Genomic DNA, 20,459 nt, shown 5'->3' on the forward strand with positions numbered 1-20,459 from the left:
CGCTGAACCAGCCTGCGCTTACTAAGTTTGTTGCATTTATCGTAAAGCCTTATAAAGTCAAGCCTGTGGGGACTGTAGATTTTGGAGAGGATTAGTGAGCTGGGATGCTATTCCTGTCAGTCCGAAATGGTGACAAAAACTTGGTAAGACCATGACCCCACGACATGGACGGGGTCCTTTGACTACCTGTAAGTTTAAATATTGAACTCTCGAACTAAGGAAATACGTAAAGATGTAAATAGGTAAAAACATATAGGCAGAAAACTTAAGACTGTTAATAAAAATTTTAAAAAGAAAGTAGTATGGAAATGAAGAGCTGGTAACACCATAACCATGTTCTAAATACTTAAATGTCCTGGAAAAATAAATCCCCAGCCACTTCTTTTTGATTACACAGGGAATTAAGTCATCAATTATAGATACGTGGCATCACGGAGGGAGGAAGGGGGAAGGCGCTCCCGTTTCCTAAACAACAAAATGGCTGAGGAGATGCCGAGCCTCCTCAGACTACCCTGAGGTGAGGCACGCCGAATTCCCTTTATTTCCCCCACTCATTTCATGCACAGAGGACACGGCAAGGGGGCACCGCTGCCCACCCCCGCAGCAAGCCGGGGCCGCCACCAGACCGCCGCGCCCACCCCGGCGGCGGCCACCGCCATCACCGCCCCCCCCCCCGCCCCGCCCCGCCCCGCCCCCTGCCGGCTCATTTGCATATCTCTACCTTCGTGCCGGGTCGCAGCCAATCAGCGGGCGCGGCGGCGCGCCGCGGGCGCCGCTCACCTGCTGCGGCCGCGCCCGCGCGGTGGGCAGCCGGCGGGGGGCGGGGCCGAGGCCGGCGCGGGTGCGGGTGCGGGCGCGGCGCGGGAGCGGGCGGTGGCGGCCGCCCCAGCACCGGCGAGATGGTCTGCGGCGGCTTCGCCTGCTCCAAGAACTGCCTCTGCGCTCTCAACCTGCTCTACACGGTGCGTGGCCGCCGCCCGGCGCGCTGAGGCGAGCAGAGGCGGCGGCGGCGGCGGCGGCGGGGGGGAGGGGAGGCGGCGCGGGGGCTCTGCCGAGCCGCGGCGGGGGGCGCCGGTCTGGGCCGGTTCGGACCGGGCCGCGCGGTCGCGGCCTCCGTGCGGGGCGGGGGCTGCGTCGCGGCCGCCGCTGCTGTTCGGCGCGGCGAGTGCTGACGAGGCGCGCGCGGCGCCGCTCGCTTCCCCGCCGCCGCTGCCCGTGGCGGGGCGGGGGCGCCGCGGCTGGCGGGCTCCCGCTGCGGGGGCAGGGGCCGCCGCTGGCCGCGTTATCTGGAAAGATCCTCGAGGAGGGCAGCGTCGCGCTGCCGGTGTCTCTCTGCCCGAGCGCTTAGGCTGGTTTTGAAACAAGTGCTTTTTCGCACTCTGAATTAAGAAGTGCCGTGTTGGTGTATTTTGAGGGAAGACACAAAAATCTGTGCAGGGTGGTTAGGCTCATTCAGGAAGCACCTCAGCCTTGGGGAGGGAGGGGGGTGGCGGGAAATGCCCGCCTGCCTTAGCGATGTGGGTCGGCGAGGCTCCGAGCTGCTTCGCACGTGAACTTCGCTTCTCCTCCTTGGAGGAGCTCAAGAAGTTGCAGAGTGAAGCACCTTTGGCTGGTGGGAGCTTGAGGGGTAAAAAGGGAAAGATGTTAAACTGTAATAACTGACTTGCTGAAGAGCTTAAATTTTAAGGCAATTATCTGCCATTATTCCTTCCTTCAGGTAAGGCTGAGAACTAATTTTCAACAGAAAAAAAACAAAACCTGTAGTGTTCTCTCTCGCTCTCTCTTTCTCTCTCTCTCTCTCTCTTTTTTTTTTCCATTTTAAAATGTCACAGATGTAGAAAGAAATGCAGGTACATGTAATGGCTTCCTCTCTCACTACTTCTGGAGAGGTAGTATGTCCTCCAGTAGTTAATGTCCACAAACACTTGTTGTTGGACAAGTGTATAAAAGGATGACCTACAGCCGACTGAATTTGAGGTGAGCTAATGCTTGCATGCAGCTATAGCAGAGCTTTTGAGAGAATATTGCCTAATCTGTTACTGAAAGTAAGACATGAGAACAAACAGGTCTACTGCTGTTCGTTAGAACAAACAGTTCTAATAATTAGCAGTTATTAGAGACCTGATAGTAATCACCATGATGGAGCTTAAATGGATGAGCCTATGCTGAAGCTGGAATTGTGTGTTATCACAGTATTTTGAATATGAAGTGACTCTTGTTTGCATCCCCTGAGATGTAGTTTGCATCCCCCCAAATCTAATGCAGGGCCTTTCCCCCCACCCCCTTTAAATCCTCTGTGCAGCAGGAGAGAGAGAAATTTGGATCTTTCTAGTGTGATGTATGAAAAAAAATCATGTGGAAAACAGGTGTTTTTTTCTTAAGATACCACCTCTTACTCCTGCAGTGAAATACTGACCAAATCTAAAGGAGCTGGTAGGTCTTGTGAACATATTTGGCCTCAGCAAGGGTCCTACTTCTAATATCCGTACTATATATCTGTGACCTTAATCTTGCTTTGATGCCTCTGTAGGTAAAATTTACTTTGTAGGTAGTACTTAGTATTCTTTTGTTTGACTTATGCAGGACGTATGCTTTTACTGAAAAGAGGGAATAACTTCTCATACTGTAGTAACTGGAATATCTGCCATTGCTTTTGTTTCCTGTTAAAGACAGGCAAAGTTATGAGACCAGTGCTTTTAATTTCTGAGTTGCAGAAATAATATTTAAGGTGTTAGTTAACTTGGAGGAGCGAATCTTGCAAAATATGTGGGCTCCGCTGCTCCTTAGTTAAAAAGACGACACTACAGGACTTGGGTTGGAACAGCATGATGGTTTTAGGGGTTTATTTTTTTTTCCAAGCTGGAAAAAAGAATACAGAAGACAACCAGAACAAACTTCATTATCAATCTTTTAAAAACATTGCAGTAATAATTGCTGGGAGAAGGAAGGGAAATAAGGTTAACTAGGTTAATTTCCTTGAACATTTTACACTAGTGTTGAAGTGTCTTTTTGTATCATGTGCTGGGAATGAAATAACCATGAAAATTGTATATTGAGGGTTATAACTTGTATTCTCTTTTTCTATATCTTAAGATATAGAATATCTTAATTTTCAAAACAGCAGAGTATTTGAGCCTGGTTTTTGATGCTGTCTTGTTTTAATTTATAAGTAATACACGAAGCAAGAGTCCTGACAAGTCTCTTGGAATCTTTTGGGCAAGAGTCCAAACTGTCCTAACAGTAATAAATCGGTTGCTGGTTTAAAACAGAAAAACTTGAAACGCAATAACCTAATTATGTTCTTTTCACATGGTGCTTTGCTGATGACTTCTGGTTCTTCTCTGGACTATGTTAATGTTCTTAGGCCTTGATTCCACATTTAAATTTATTTTATATGAATAATTCTGGCACCTGTGCAGAGTCTTCTTCATTATGGGTTTAGGAACAGTGGAGAAAAATAATTGAGGCTATTCATTGACAGTATCTGTAAAGGGAAGTGTATTTCTGAATTAAAGTCTTACATGGAAGAGCTACCTGTCTGCATACTCAAAATTAGTATAAAAATTCTTGTATTGGCACAAATTTGTATTTATTCATTCATATTTACCTTTCTTCCCCTTGAATAGCAAACCCAGACAAACTGAATAAAATGATGTTCCCAAAATTTAGTTGAATTCAAGGATGTGAATCTAACTTGAGTTTTCTAATCTTCCAGGCATTCACACCATAGGTACCTGCTCCACCAGTATTTGCTCACATGAAACATATAATGATTTTCGTAGGTGGACAGTGTTACTCTCAAGGAAGTCCTGAGTAATCAGTTAGTGTGAGCAGCTAATACCTTTCTTTGATCAGATTTTCAGAAAGGAAAAGGAAATTCCTAAGTCCTACTTAGTGATGAAAGACTGAAAAGGTAGCTGAGCTGCCAAGACTGACTGTATATATTAACTGACTACTAGACTCTTTTAAAATTTTTTTTATGATATATGCTGTTTTTATCACTTGAGCACCCACTTAAACAGTTAATGTTTGCAGCTGCAGGAATAACTGTTTATATAAATGTCTTGACTTTGTTTTGATGAGTAGACTTTCAGATTTTTCTCACACCTAGGGTGCCTTTTTTAAATTAAAAGATATAGTATCTTTGTATCAGTATTTTCATTAAATATGTGTATTTCTTTAATAGCACAGAGTTCAACACATAAGAATGAACTTTAAACACTAGAAAAGTCCATATTAAAATAATTTACTTTTTATAGTACTTTGTTTTGAACTTGTTTCCAGAGTACTGTGTGCTGTTCTTTGCATCACTGTTAAAAGCATTGCAGTTCATGCTCCTGTTTTTCTATTGCTGCATGTTGCTCCTGAGTGAAGTAATTATTGATAGTATAATTAGCACATTGATGTTATCTGCCTTCTTTATCAAAATTACTTTTCCTGCATTTTGTAAATATGCAAACATGAGGACAAAACTTACCAGGTTTGGACCGCAACTGTTTGTCATAGTACAGTTTTTAATAATGCTTGTGTCACTACAACATGCTAACCTGTCTTTGGTGGGTACTCCCCATCTTCCATGCTAATCTGCTAACTCCATCTCTCTTCTGCCAGTCTCCATAAGGGAAACTACACCTGAGAGATAGTGTAAACATCTGAGTTTTCCTAGGTGAAAGGCAATGTAGCTGTTGTCCATGTTTTCCAATAATTCCTGACTGCTGTAGTGGTCACATGGAGCAAGGTACTGGCAGACAGAGTTCCTGCCACAAGGTGAAGGAAGCTGTGGTATTTTGTTTCATAGTAGTAGTCCAGTCTCTGATCTCTTAAGTTCAGTTCCATTTTGGCTTGTATGAGCTTATTTTCTTCTGTAAGAAGCGATCCATAAATAATCTGTTGTTTGCTGTGTCTGATGGTCTTTAGGCAGCATTTAGGAATGTGGTTGGGCAGTACAAGCTCCTCTTCCTACTTGGATGCTTAACAGATGTGGTAGGTTGTTTTAGAGCCGTTTCTGCCTTCCCAAGGTCATTTTGAAAGTGGCAGCATGTCTGTGTTGTCTCATCTTGGTATGTAAATAAAACAGTGGTATGGAAACTCTTAAGTACATGACAAGAAAGCTTAATGTTGGTTGTGTCAATCCAGCCTGGGTTTTCTTTGGAAAGTTTCTATGTTTACCCATGAGAATACAGAACAGTGGGTGCAGCAAAAAATATAAGTGTATTTCAAGACTTTCTGTCAGTGTTTAGAAGTACATTCAGCTTATTTGTATGTCAGTTTGTAGACAGAATTATAGCAGTTCCTGGTAGCAGGGCCTGATTGTAGACATGTGGTTCTGTAGGTGAATCTAAGTGAATTTTGTGTAGTTTTTATTTATATTGTGTAGAGTGTTTGGTCACAGCTATGAATAGAGACCATATTTAGAACTGGGGCATGATAGAGTACACAAGGAGAATTTTTGGAGACTGATGTATTTTGCTCATCTTCAGACACTGTAGCAGTGCAGGTAGACATTTTAAAGACAGCATAATTTAGAAGAGCCCTTAGATTACCATTTAGGAGCCTTGTAGCTTAAATCATTGGGTTTTTTTACTGGTGCTTTCATGTTGAGGAAAAAGTGTGTAGAGGAAGGGTCTGTAATATCATTGGCCTTCCTGAAAATGTTACGCAACTTCTAACAAACAAGAAAAACCCAACCCACACAGCAACAACAAACTAGAGCAGTCCTGTTGCATAGCAGAAAGCTTGCATTTTCAAAGACCAGGAAATGTGAATATAAGTACAAATCTCTCTGCCATTTTAATGTTCAAGTTTGTTATTTCATCAAAAACAATTTAATCCTAATTATTGGCCAGTAACATGAACTCTGAACTAGAGACCATCAAATCAAAAGGAGATTTGGCTTTTGTGATAAGAGACAGGAATGTTGCCTTGCATGTAAATCTTTTGTTCCACATCATGTGTTCAAGGCTATTCAGTAACCAGACTTCTGATAATTTCTCATTTAAATAAGCCACTTAAAGGTGGAAGGTTATGTTTTCTGTTACAAATTCTTTGGAGTTATCCAGAGCTTTCATTATAGTTCTTTCAATTAATTTTCAGTAAAGCTGAAGGAGTACTGTAAGGAAACAAAGTTGCATACAGGTTGTGTAGCTTACAACTGTGATAGAAATCAATTTAGCTAGCTTTAGTTCACTAAAGGTGCTTAGCTGTATGCTGCTTGAGGTATTGATGTGATGGTTTTTAGATGATACACAAAGGACCAGAAGAACTGTCTTCTAGATTTTCTAAATCTGCCAAGAAATGATTGGCCGACTTGAGAGAGCAGTAGAAATTTTTAACTTTGAAGTATATACCATTTGAGGTTTAAATTTTAAAGCCCCCTTAAATAAATTATGGACTTCTGTATAGAAGGATTGGTTAAGGAGGATGTATTTAATCATTTGTGTAATCTGTGTGCTCTTAGTTCCTGTTCCGTATCCAGCATGACAACTCCTCTGTAAATATTTTCATTTGCTGATACCAATGTAAATGCTATTTAGTCTCTTTACCCAGGAATGGTGAGAACATACTTCTTGAAATTTAAGTGCTGAAATGCAGTTTTTACTAACTCCTTTTTGGTCTGAGACTGTAAGAAACTACTGAGAACTAACTTCATGTATGTCTTTCTACTTAGGAAGCAGCCCAAACTGAGGGAAATTCTGAAGAACTGCTAGTTAGTCAAAAGAGACTTGCTTATGCCATGCCATTAAGGAAATGAGGAAAACTGGTTTTGGAGATTGAATTGTTCTCAATTGTGTTTAGTGAAATCATTCTTCTATATCTTGGTGGTTATTTTTAACATGTGGTAGAAGTTTATGGAGAAATAACACAAGGAGTAAATAAGAGGATCAATGCATTTGTCCAATACAGCAGGAGGGGAGATTAAAAAAAGAGAGAATTTTTTTTTTATACTGGAGAATAAAAAATTTAACAAAAGAAGAGGATGTTGGGATGGATTTTTTGTTTTTGTTTTGTTTTAGCTTTTAGATGGGTTAAAAATAGAGATTTATGTATCAGTAAAGGAAGGACTAATGCTAAAGCTTTAATCATGATAACTAAGTTAACTGGAGAACAGGACAAGCAAACTTGTGATCTTCTGTGATGAATTCTTTGTGTATAAATTGTTTTTTTTTCTTTGTGTATATTTTTTTAATATATCTCTGAAGTTCAAGCATATATATTTAATATAATTGAAATCACTTAAAGTGGAGTCTGATTCTATAGGTTTGGTCCAGTAAAGCATTTACTTAATTTCAAATTGATGAGTACATGTATTGAATTATGTTAAGATTGTGCTTGTTTGTTTAAATAAGATTCATAGAGTTTGTGTTGGTAGAGAAGGTAGACTATATTGAATGAGTGTTAAATTTAGAACATAAGATATTATGTGTGTCCCCTCATTCTCCTTCTCCCAACTCTGTGTTACTCTTTGTTCATGGACAGTATATGCTTGTAGCACCTTTCTGTGAAGCAACATGCTCTGTTTTGAGATCATGATAAGTTTTTCTACTCGATTGCCTGTTATCTTCTTTGTAAGCAAGTCTCAAATGAATTAGGTCTTTTAAATCACTTTTGGGAATAAGACTTGCATTCTGAAGCTGTGTAAGTGCTTGTGAAGATTTGTTCATTACTCTTTTATTGAGAACCTTTTCTAGTTAAGTGTTCTGTTGACATGCAGTTTGAGACCTGGCTGTTTCATGAGGTGGATAATGCAGAAGCATTGTTGATCAGTGTAAATGTGGCCCTGATCTTTCTGTTAAAATCTTTGATTTTTTTTTTTGGTGCAGAGAACAGCAAAGATATCATTGGGGGGAGAAGCTGGGCATGATGTGTGAGGTGTTGAAGTCGCAGGAATGTTGGTTGGAAGAGGTTTCCGGGGCTTACCTGGTTCAGCCTCCTGTGTGGAGCAGGATTATGGCCAACGCTAGATTGCCACTGGCTGTGGCTTTCTCTGCTCAAATCTTCAAAGCTTCTGAGAACGGAACTGCCATCACATTCCCCGGGCCCACCTCTTTTGGTGCTGATCTACCTCGAAGATGTTTTTTTCTAATGTCCAGTCTGAATTTTCTAAGCTGCTACATGTTGCTGTTGCCCCTTGTTTTGTTGTCTGTCAATACGAAGAAGAGTTTCTTATGTCGTTTTTGTAACGACCCTTCAGCTTTATCTGATCACTCTTTTGAAGAGTTGGCCACTCCTTTATTTTTATTTCTGTTTAGTGTCATCCACAAATTTTCTGGAGATGCATTCTGTCTAATCACCCGGGTTGCTGATGAAGTTACTGTGTATTATTGGCCCCAGGGTCAACCTCAGCCGTACTGCTTACCGGCTACCGATTGGATGTTGAGGCATTGATTACCACCCTTTGAGTCCAATAGTTCAGCTAGTTTTCAATCTATGGTCCATTTCTCTAATTCATGCTTTTTCATCTTACTAATGAGAATGCTATAGGAAACAGAATCAGTCTTAATACTGAGAACTGGACTGTGATTTGATCTATTTCTGCTAGACTATCGGACAACTATAGGGAACACTAGTAACCAAGGCTTTATGTAGTGAATCTGTAGGTAAAATGGAGTTTCCCTTTGTAATTCAGTGTTCCAAGGATAGGAGTTCTGTGCTGTGAAATGTGGTTTCAGTAAAGCAAAACATGTTATATAGAAGTTCTGTAGAGAAACCTTTTTCATAAATAGAAATACGTGGCTTTTTTATTAGTAGAAGAAACTTGTGCCTTTAGAATTGCTTATTTAAAAGTGGTTAGTGTCACTAATTGGTTTTCTTTCAAGCATGTTTTACTTCAAAGTCTTAGTAATTCCACTTTTGAAGTATTGCATCTAAATCCTTTGGTTTCAAAACCTAAATAAGCATTGTTTGCTTATAATTTCTAGTGGCTAAACAGTTATTAAGGCTACGAGCCTTGCATTGTTTTACAGAGTTATAAAAACTCCTCCCAAAACAGCTTAAATTATTTTTTTCATGTTTACAGTAGCAGTGACTTTGTTAGTTGTTCACATTATGGCACTCTAAAACTACATATCTAGTCTTATTACTTAACCAAATGAACAATACGGGGGGGGGGGGGGGGGGGGGAAGCCAGTTATTTCCAGGGGGTAGGGATGAGGCAAAAGAACTGACATCTGTTTAGCTGCCAAGACAGGGAGTCCATTTCTTCAGGGTCTATGTTTGAGCTGTTAATTAGTTCTACAGCTTGGATCTGACAGCAGGTGAGCTATTGCATTGCTCATCTGAGAAGTTTCCTATGTAAGCACCTGTTAACTTGGTAATAAGAGGTAACTCGGAGGTAACCAAGAGGAAATGATTCTGATTGCCAATCTAAAATTGAAAATGAAGTTGTAACAATGAATTCAGCTTTTCTTCAACATGCGGAGGAGATAGTTTAATCCTACGTCTATTTCCAGAATAGTTTATAAACCACTGTTGCCATTTCAGCTTTAAAACAGATGTTTTTTTTTCTTTCCTCTAAAGAGCCAATTAGTTATTTTGATCCAAATTGGGAATCTGGCAAATCAGACAAAGCATTTCTACACACTGTGCCAACCAGAGCCTGGTAACACTGACCTGTGATTATACTGAACCTCCAGACATTTTAAGGAATTAGACATTGGATAACTTTCTAATCTAAAAGAACAGAAAACAGTATTGTGGAGGACAAGCCTGAAAATAAAAACACTGTTGGTTCTGTAACTACAAAGTACTGAAAAGGGAATCTAAGCTATTCTTTTCTTTTAAAAGAATGTTTTAGGTAGATTTTCCTTAGGTTTCCTGGTTTGTTTCTGATCAGTTCTGAACAGTAAAACATCTCATAAGAAGCCTAAAGCAACTGAGTGAAATTAATGAGCAAAGATTTGAACAAACATAAATTTTGGCATACTGGAAGCCAGTCGGTGAAAATAAATACCTAGAGTCATAGCTAAGCCTGGAGAAAGAAGCATTGATGACAGTGATTAGGGGCAAGGTTTGTTCTTTTTTTTTTTTTTTTTTTTTTTTTTTTTTTTTTTTTTTTTTTGGAAATAAATTGATATATGACATAACATTTGAGATTTCATTATAAGAAATACGAGAACACTTTCAAGAGCTGTGTAGTACCTGTGTGAGTTCAGTGCTCTGCAACTGATGCGGATATGGGGCGTTAGGCTGCAGTGTCTCACTGGAAAGTGGGCTGTGGGGTTTGTTGTTGTTGTTATTCTCTTCTGACACTTAAATGGTAAAATAAATCTCATTGGTTTGAGACAATGAAGTAAAATGAATAGACATAGATTAGAACAGGTAGACCTTGCACTTAACTGTCTGATTAGCAGGGCTAATTTTTAACTTAACATTGAGAGGTTTATAGCCTCGTGCAGCTTACACTCATAAAATCTGCAAATTGCAGAGCCAGGGGTTTTTGCTGTCTCCCTCCCTCTCAGATTAATGACAGCTTGGGCAGGTGTTTTGGTTTTAACAAAACTTGGTGATTTGAGGATTTATGTTTTAGAGGAACAAATGCTAAGGTGATTTAATCTTAGAACTCTTCCAATATTGAATAATTCCTTCAAATTTTTTATTGTTCTGCTGTCTGTTCACATGCTGAGAGGTGTAGGTGGGGCAAGCATCCTCCTTTTCTCCTTGCAGACTCGCTAAGAATTTCTTCTTTGGATTACTGGATTTTATAAGCTTTTTTCAAGGTATGTTCTTATGTAAACACAGGAGAAAAACACCCATTTTATTACATGATCTTGATGAGCATCACTGCTTGTTTCAGTGGCTTTCTTGATGTCATTCTAGATTTCCGTATTTAAAAACAAGGTTAAGGGGGTCAGACTTCTAAAAATTCATTTAGATGAAAAAGATGTACAGACATATTTAGTATTTAAAAACAACAAAAACTCCCTCTTCTATGGCAAATGTACTGAAATAAAGAGTGAGCTGGAAGTGTCCTCTCTTACTGCTTATTTGTGAGATTTATCTTGTTTGGATGCAAACTGGTGAACAGATGTAAGCGCTCAGTCTGTATTTGTTATTGATTAAAGCTAAGTATTTGGAGTAGGCCAAACACTTTTGTGTCACTATTTAAAAAAAATTTTTTTTGAATGTCTTTTGACAAGGTCAAGTTTTGGGGAAGTTAAAACTTCCCGATGAATTAATGATAATTAACAGAGTATGCACTTGGTGGTATGTTATATATAGGTCAAACTTTGTTGTTGCTTTTTTCCTCCCTCTCTCTCAGGTGAGTGTTTTATGCATCTTCCTTCTCTCTAGGAGATCTTGTTTGGTTTTGTGTGCTGCTTCCCTCCTGTTATGTCTCATTACAGATTTCACTGCAGCTTTCCATGATGGTTTTCTTTGTTTTTGGTGTGGAAACAGGAAAGGCAGGAGCTTCCTGCCCACATAAACAATAAATTCCAGTAAATTAACTGGGACAGTTTCTGCTTACCTTCCCTGAATACCATCCTTTAAGGAAGGAAATACACAAGTGTTTTGAGTATTGAAATAGTGTTGACTTCATAGTAGAGCTATTTTCCTGAGATAGTGATCTAAGAAGTGCCTTTGTGTGAGCTTATTAATCATTTTTGTATCATCAATTACATAGAAGCTTCTCCAATTCATTAACTGATTTGTATTTGTGATTTGTTATTACAATAAGTTTTGGGAAAGTCTATTTTCTTTACCTCTTTAGAGATGTGGAGCTATATATCCTATTTTCTTTAAATATGCTGTTGGTATTTAAGAATGCATTTGGAATTTTCATTCTTCTGTTGTTTTTATTAAAAATATTAAATATTAATAAAAATATTAATATAAAAATATTAATTTAAAATTATTTTTAGCTTATCTGTCAATTCAGTTACAATCCACACTTGTATTTCTGGGCCTCACTAGAGATGCTGAATTGAATATGGCTTGGGTTGAAGATGGTTTAAGTTAGAACAGCCCCACGTTAACAGTGGGCCTTTAAATACTTGGAACTAGAGTCTTCTCTAGGATGAAGTAGAGTTGGTTTGTGGGTTGGTCTCCTCTTTGAACTGGAAAGAAGTATTGTATCTTTCTACCAATGGCTTTAACACAAAGCTGTATGCAAGTTGATCCTATTTTTTAGTGAGCAAACTAACTTTTTGTGTTTTCTTCCCTCCAGCTGGTAAGCCTGCTGCTGATTGGAATTGCAGCATGGGGAATTGGCTTTGGCCTCATCTCTAGTTTCAGAGTCGTTGGAGTAGCAATTGCAGTAGGAATTTTTCTCTTCCTAATTGCCTTGGTTGGACTGATTGGTGCGGTGAAACATCATCAAGTACTGCTGTTCTTTGTATCCTTTTGATGTGTTACTTGAATTACAGTTTCTTTCAAGCCACCTAAATAACTTACTCTGTGGACTGAAACTGTTGTGATAGATGCTTCAGAAACAGAAGAGAAATTCAGTCTATTTTGATCAAGTGCAGCCTAAACCCCCTTTCCAGTTTACTGAATTCTAAATTCCTTTCATCTCTCTTGTTTTCACTCTGAAGACACAACTACTGACCCCTTCTCCTATTAAAATTTATAAGATGTTAATTTTGCTCAGAGCTGTTTCTGGTGGATCCCTAAGTCATAGATGCTTCTTACTGCATGCTTGATCCAATTACATTTTATAAACTAGACATTTACAAGCTGTTAATGTTTAACAATGGAAGAAGATGATACTTCCAGGCAGTGAACTGATGATAGCTGGCAGAGAAATGCATCACTACCAGTGCATGTTGTCAATAAGCACTTTCTTTTCATACCTACCGCTCGTCTGTGATCCCAGATTAAAAATGAGCACAGACCTTCTCAGTGTGCTTTGCCACTGCTTTATGTTCACTGACACTGAATAAGCAGTCTGTGGTGCTGCCTTGCATAACAAAATTGCTCTGCTTTGGTGAAAGAATAGATTCATGAGATGAAATTCTTATTTTTCTGGTTGCAGTCTTATTAGTAAGTAGTGTGACAAGGTGATTCTACAAATAACTTAATTGCATGAGATAGATATCTACCTCAGGAAAGAACAGCAAAGGTACAAATCCAGTGCCTGACTTTCAAAACTTAATCTGTAATATCTATACTATGATTTGTTGTCTCTTTTGTACTGTTTTTAGATGCAATACTCAAAGTGTATGAGGCTGTGTGTTCCAGAGGCAACTCGCTTATTTTTTCTAATAGTAGTTCAAAGACCCTTTCTAACTAGTCACAAGACCCCCTCAAGGGAGAGAAAAAAATATGGAGTATCTAGAGAAGTGTTTTCTTTATTACCTCATTTGGGTAAAGTATCTTAAATTAACAACATGAGTCCCCAAAGTTAAGGGATTTAGCTGTAGGTTTCTCTCTCAAAAGTAAGACTATCTTTGAAGGAGACAAGAGAAACATTTTTTGCAAATGCTGTCACATACTTCACCTGATCCCTAAATTTTTCTTTCTAAAGAATGCATAGCAGATGCTGAATGCAAGGTATATAGGGAAACAGTTTCTCCAGTGAACACATCACACCAGTTCATGTATTTATAGCTAATAATGTTAATATATGAAATGGACTGACAGTTTTCCCCCTCATTTGGGGTACTATGAAGAAGTTGTTGGCCTGTATTCAGAGACAGTAATGCCTGTATGATTTGGAGTGCAAAACTATGAAATCCTTACTACTTTACCTAGCTGGAAGTAAGTTAGGAAAGATGCACAAAAGAGATTTAGCAAATCACTTGCTGTAATGTGACCGTTTGCAGTGAACTGCCTTATAACTGTTTTGTTGCTGGAGACATTAATCTTAGGTCTTAAGACTTACCTACAAAAGTGCAGAAGCAACAACAACTGTGGGGCTTCTGTGCAGCGGAGTGTTTCATCGTATTCTTCCTCAGGCCTCTGAAATCCTTTTGGAACAGGAGCTGCTGCTGTGTTTGGTTCTTCTATCTTTCAGTTGCGTTCAGTTCTTTTCTCTAATGTGTATGGGCAGGAGGTAACACCAATCAAAGGAATGTGCCAGAGAGGTGCTGCCTAAGGTAGGTTTATCCTGCAGAGCATGTTATTCTGTCTGTGCTTTCAGCTCTGCAAACACAGAGTTCAAACCAAGTTGTATGTTTCCAGAAGTTAAAAAGAACAGTTTCCTGAACAGACCACATATGGAACATGATTTTAAACTAATTTTGTTAGCTTTAAGTCATATTATTGTCCATATATTGAATAACAATCAGGGCAAACAGGAGGAGTGAATTGCATTTTAAAGAAAATTTCTGGTCTTTTTATACGATACAACAAAAATTCTAATAAAGAACTGTGCAGTTGCAGGAAATCTCAAGCTCTGAATTGTACAGTTCAGAAATCACTGCTTCCAGATGTCCTCTTAAATCCAGTTCCTGTTGATGTTCAAGTTTTTGGGAGATTGAAGGATATGGGTTAAAACTCAAGAATGTATGACAAGTAGGTAGTTCTGGGTATAAGAAAATCAGGAAAAAGTGATCTCCTGCTGACTTGTTCTTCTTTTATTACCTCCCTGCTCATATCTTTTTGCCAGGCAAAGAAATGTAACCGAGAAATCCAAGGTATGTATATGATTAGCCAGAAACAGGTAATAAGTGGTGGTTGATTGCTGAGTAGATTGTTATCTTTTCCATATCCACTTGTTGTTATCCAATTAAGTAAGTAATACTATTGGGTATGTATGTTATATGAGCAAACTAATTTGAGAGTATACCCTTAACTACCGCTTTCAGTATATGATTATTCTTTTGCTTGTCTTTATTGTACAGTTTTCTGTCTCCTGTGCCTGTTTGGCACTAAACAAGGAACAGCAGGTAAGAAATGTTTCCTGACTTTTCAGGAAGTCTTGACTGTGTATAAATTTTCAGTCTTCCACAGAATGAGTTTTATAAATCTTATTTCTGTGACGAGCAGAAATCTTTAAAGATTTTTTTCTTTCAGGTGTGTTCCTTTTTTGCTTTTAAGCTTTCTGTTTAGGTTTCTGGTTACGAGTTTAGCAGCTAGCAGCATGATACCTTGACTTTATCATGTTTTCAGAAATTCCAGATAAGCTGATGAAAATCTACAGTAATCATAATGTATAGGTGATAAAGCCACTGAATTGTTCTTGTGTAACTGAAAAGGTGATGACTGCTTTAGGTACAGAGGTGACCCATAAGTGTGAAAGTAAAACCATGGGATATGATGAATAATCTTTACTGCACCAGAAGTATACAAGGAGATAATGACTAGATGATCATTGCTTGCTGCATGTAAGCCCATTTTTCATTAAAAATCTGAGCAGTCTCAATTAGATTAGTTACATGTTCCATTATTAATGCTGTTGCTGGGTTTAGGAAAAAGAACAGAGGAAAATTAATTATGACCATAAACTACACTAGGTGCTGCTATTCCACAAGCTATTGAAGTTGTTCGAATGTTAAGCCATACTTTAGTGTATTATGCTGTTTAACTTGGGGATCTCCCAGTTTTAGTTGCTAAGTAGTACTTAATTGGTGGAACAAGGCTAAGATCAGTGCAACAGTATTTGTCATTTGGTGTCTTTTCACTGAATGGGAGCAAAGAAATAAAGTGTCTTTTTGGGCTATGCTTTTGGTACCCTTGATTTTATTCTTTTTATCAAGGTAGGGAGGAGGGATTCATCAACTTTACCCGGTATATTGGTTTCCAGTAAAGTGCAAGACCGGTTCTATTAATATTTATATGCTTATGCCTTCTAGAGTCAACTTCTAGAGGTTGGCTGGAATAACACAAACAGCGCAAGAACAGATATTGAGAGAAATCTGAATTGTTGTGGATTCAGAACCTTTGATCCAAATGAAACCTGCTTGTCTGTAAGTTGTTTAAAGGGTGAACATACTTGCAACTTTCTCTCATTGTGTTCAGAAACGTACAACCATTTTTATAGAAGCCTGAGATTTTTAACAAATGTACAAGTTTTTACAATGATACTAAGCTCCCTAGTTAACTTCTTGGAGACCTAATGATGGAGCATCCTGCAAAGGCTGGGTTCCATTGTTATTTGTATGTTTGGTTGCTTTTTGTAGACTTCTAAAAGTCAGAGTTTTGCCTGTGCTTGGCAGTCTTTTATAGAGCTAATTGCTTGCTTTCAGTCAGTAAAGTGTGTCAGAAAGTGGAGTGCAATTAACCAGTTAAAACATTTTGTTACAGGATTGCTTTAGAAGCCACCAGTGTCGACCATGTTTACTGGTAATAGAAGAATATTCTGGAATGGTACTGAGGTTTGTTGGAGGCATAGGACTCTTCTTCAGTTTCACAGAGGTGAGTGAGCAGGTTTGAAAATGGAAGACTTTTTTTCCCCTTTAATTGTTTCATAGAACAAAGCCTTAAATTTTAGGGGTTTTGTTACAGATACTTCCACTATTGTCTTAGGAGTCAAATAACTAATTACATAAAGTTTTTCAAGATATCACTTTGCTTACGTTTGTCAAAAGGAGGGCTTGTCTTTTTCAACACTGGGAGTTTTCACAAACTTCTGTTATTTAGATTACAAACTGCGACTAAATACCATATTTAAAATGTGATGCTGTTAACATGCTCAAGTTTTCTGGAAAGTTAGCTGTTTAGCTTTACCTTCCTCTTAAAATAATAAAGGAATGCTGCTGCTTTTAACTTGTTTTTCTGCCTGTTCCTCACACACATTTCTGCTTTTTTTTATATATTATTATTACTATTTGTTGATGCCTCCCACAGTGCAAAGATACAGCACTGAAAGAGCTGTGCTGTGAATTGTATTTTAAGCATTAGGTTGAAATTAGGTTGATATTTTCAACTCTTTGCTTTAGTATCTAGATGGTACCTAGACTTGTTTGTCTGTCGCTGAAAAAAATTCCTCATGGAAGGTCTTTCATAGCTCCACAATAGAGCATGTGAGAATGTTTCCTTTTATATCTACCATTTTAACAGAAGGCTGCTCTTTCAGTACATTTTCAAATCTTCCCCCCCTGCAATTCCTTCCTGTTCTTGCTAGAGAAATCAGGACAGAAGACAGAGTGATTTTGCTTAAGTTGCTGTATAGCCCTTGCTGCTGTAATTTCCATAAACTTTCTGCAAATTGCATTAAGCAGCACAGGGAACAATTTGAGAGAGATTATTTTATTTATCATTTCAGTAGAAGCAGATTTATGAATAACCTTTTGAGGGGAGGGAGGAAAAAAACAATAATTTTGAAGTAGACATTCCATACTAAATATTTTATTTAGCATTGTGGGTATAGTGTTGGCATTTTTTGTTTGTTTGTTTGTTTTTCTATCATTGCTAGATGCAAATTCTTTCTGAAAAGGTGCATTCTTTTTTCTAATGGTTAAGAAATCTGGTGAACGCAATTTTAACAGTAGTCAAGTATCCTAAACTTGTGGACTAAAAATTCATTATCAGAGTTCTGTGCTTAAAACCAGTTTTTGTAAAACTCCTGGAAGTTGGGATGATGATGATGACACTCTGCTTAATGATGTATTTGTCCTTTGTTTTCAGATTTTGGGAGTCTGGCTGACTTACAGATACAGGAACCAAAAGGATCCTCGTGCAAATCCTAGTGCATTTCTTTGATAAGTTTTTACAGGACTGAATCTTCTCCTTGTGCCCTCTACTTCAAAATATGAATTCTCCATAGTTTGGCATTTCGCCATAATGGGAATCTCCATGTACTCAAAAGAAAACTTTCCTTCTAAAGAAGTCCATAGCTGTTGTCTTTAGTTTTCCATTGTCCTCTTTCTAAGAATCTCTATCTTGAAGCTGAAATGTATATACAGTACCTGGACAGAATCAGAATGCTGCTCAGAGCTGGTTAAATAACTTTGTTAATACTTAAACAATTGATGTGGTGAATTGTATTCAGTGAATTTTATAGCACTACTTGCTTCTTTGATGTCTAAGAAACAAATCTTCTGCTGTGTTCATTGATTACAGAGAGTCATGTGGCTTCTCCTTAAAATGATAAAAACATATTTTGGGTGCTTGGAGTTGTGTGATTTGGTTAGCCATTAGGATGAATAAGAGTAAATTTATTTTCATGTCTTAATAATGGTCTCTCAGTCTTCTACTAGAGTAAAAACAGAACTTGAAGGTGTTATTTTCTGTAGTGCACATAAGTGTATATTAATGGACTTATGTAGTCGTCTCCAGTCCCCCACCCCTCTTTTCTGTTTGTTTTGGGTTTCTAGTAGCTTTAGAATTCCTTTACGAGACTAAAAATACCTTTTTTTTTTTTTTTTTTTTTAATGGGCATCTTCACTAAAAGAAGAATGAATGAAGATCAAGAAAATGTAATCTGCAGCTGAGTAACTTGAAACTTTTGTCTTTAGGAAGTGAATGAAATTGGATATCTGCACAGCATCAGAATCAATAGTGGTCTGTCATCTTGTTAATGTAAGAAACTTGATGTCTATAAAGTTGTACAACTACTTTTACAGGTGGTGTAAAATTGTTACGATGATATAGCTGGGTGACAGGAATATATGCTAAGAGACTTGATGAGAGATTGAAGTGTATTTAAAAAAAATCTGGCATTTTCAGTAGTTTGTTTAAAAAAATAAAAAGTCTAAATGGTTGTGCAGTATCCTTGTGCTGTCTGAGCTGAAGGAAAGCATGGTCCATCGTCCAACCTCTGATACAAGTGATGCAGTGAGGTAGAAGTTTGGGCATCTTACACTAGCGGTGCACAATGCTCCAGTTGTTTTAATCATACTGCATTGCAGATCTGTACAGTATCTTTTCTTCAGTAAGTACCTGTTTCTGGTATGGTAAGCAGCTGTTGTAGCTTGAAAAGCAACTCTGAAGGAGGTACAGGAAGAAAAGAAGAAAAGTATTAAGACCATCTGCTAAGGATTACTATAGCTGAATGAAGTTGAGACTTCTAGGAGACAGTAAGTGCAAGTGAAAGTGGGTTCTGATAGGGTCTGCCTTTACTAGGGAGCTGCCTTCTTTCTTTTGCAGAAGAGGCAAAAAAGTTTAAACACTTGTTCATCAGAACACTTCTGGATTTGAAGGTGCCAGAAAAGTTGCTTTGAGGGAGTCAAAAGGAATAGTTGATCCTGAACGTGGAGAAGGACGTGAAGAACTTGGTAAGAACAGCTTCTCTTCAGTGAGCAGCAAGCTCTTACTGTTTCTTCAACGTCTACTATCAGCGCCATCTCCTGGTGTTTAATCTATGAGTTACTGCGCTTCATAAGTCTGAAAGCGTGGACGTTTGTTTCAAGCACATACCTCTACACTCAGTAAGATCGTGTGCCTATACTAAAAGGAATGGGACTTAGAGCCTTCAGATTTTGTGAGGTGTTAAATAATTGTACACAGCTGCTCTTAGAGTACTGCCTTGTTTACACAAGTAACCAGCTGTTTGTGGTATGTGTCAAGAAGTTGATCATCTCATGGCTGTTTGTAGCAATAGTTAATTTTCCTAGTCTAGATTGGCTCTGCATTTTGTACATAAATGTAATAAATAGAAAAGGCTTATGAACAGGGAGTATAAAGGTTAAAATAATACCATATGGCCAGTACAATTCCAACTTTTTCCCCCTAATTGTTTTTAGTGCTTGGTTTTGAGTGGTTCTGATTTCATAAATATGATCAGTGATCCTGGAGTGTGAGTGGATTACTGAGGAAACACTGAACTTGTTACTGCTTTAAAAACTATCATGTCTCAGAACTCTTAATGTGACTTGTTCTAGTTTTCAAGAGAGATCTGAAGCTAGTGGTTGCATTAAACTTTTTCTATCCTACTAATAGTTTCAGCCTCTTTAAATTTGTGATTAAAAAAAAAAAAAGACTTAATCTACATTAGAGATGTTCTTTTGGAAACTAATTCCACAGGGGGCAATAGAACACATTTATCTTGAGTCATTCATGACAGCATTCCAGTCATGTGGGCTATTCCACCATGTCTCTAACTGCAATGAGATCGTGGCCCTGTGACCTCACACAGATTTCTAATTCTTCCCATATATTCTTCATGCTATGTGCAGTGGTATACAGGCATTTTAGAGAGATAATTGAGTGTGCAGGTTGCTGAGGAGGGGTGCAAGAGGATGCTCCATAGTCATGTCCCATAGGCACTTCCCCAGCTGCATGCACCTGCTAGAGGCACCCCAACTTGAGCCACATTTTGCTGACTCCCCTGTCTCTATAACTCTCTCCTTCCCCCAGATTTCCTAGTTTAAAGCCTTCCTTACTAAGCTGGCCAACCTGTGGGCAAAGGCGCATGTGCCCTGCTTAGTGACATGGATCTCTTCTCTCCTTGTTAGCTGTCAATCTTCCAACAGGGTCCCATGATCATAGAAACCAAACCTCTGTTGCCAACACAAGTGGTGCAGCCAGGAAAATCTGTCTACTCCTCTTCCCACCCTTCTCCCCTACTGGCAGGCTTGAGGAGAAAATGACCTGGGCTCCCAGACCCTTGACCACCACCCACAGAGCTCTGAAAGCCTGAT

General features: G+C 38.7%; 1 protein-coding gene across 1 annotated transcript; it reads left to right on the forward strand.

The window, feature by feature from the left end:
* Positions 1 to 845: 845 nt before the first annotated feature.
* Positions 846 to 18,586, forward strand: TSPAN13 (tetraspanin 13). Its single transcript, XM_062567790.1, has 6 exons — positions 846 to 962; positions 12,164 to 12,331; positions 14,745 to 14,825; positions 15,732 to 15,845; positions 16,183 to 16,293; positions 17,506 to 18,586. Exons 1-6 carry the CDS (start codon positions 900 to 902, stop codon positions 17,578 to 17,580), a joined length of 612 nt encoding a protein of 203 aa, XP_062423774.1. The 5' UTR covers positions 846 to 899; the 3' UTR covers positions 17,581 to 18,586.
* The last annotated feature ends 1,873 nt before the right edge of the window (positions 18,587 to 20,459 follow it).

Source organism: Rhea pennata, chromosome 2 (assembly GCF_028389875.1).
Source record: "Rhea pennata isolate bPtePen1 chromosome 2, bPtePen1.pri, whole genome shotgun sequence".
NCBI lineage: Eukaryota > Metazoa > Chordata > Aves > Rheiformes > Rheidae > Rhea > Rhea pennata.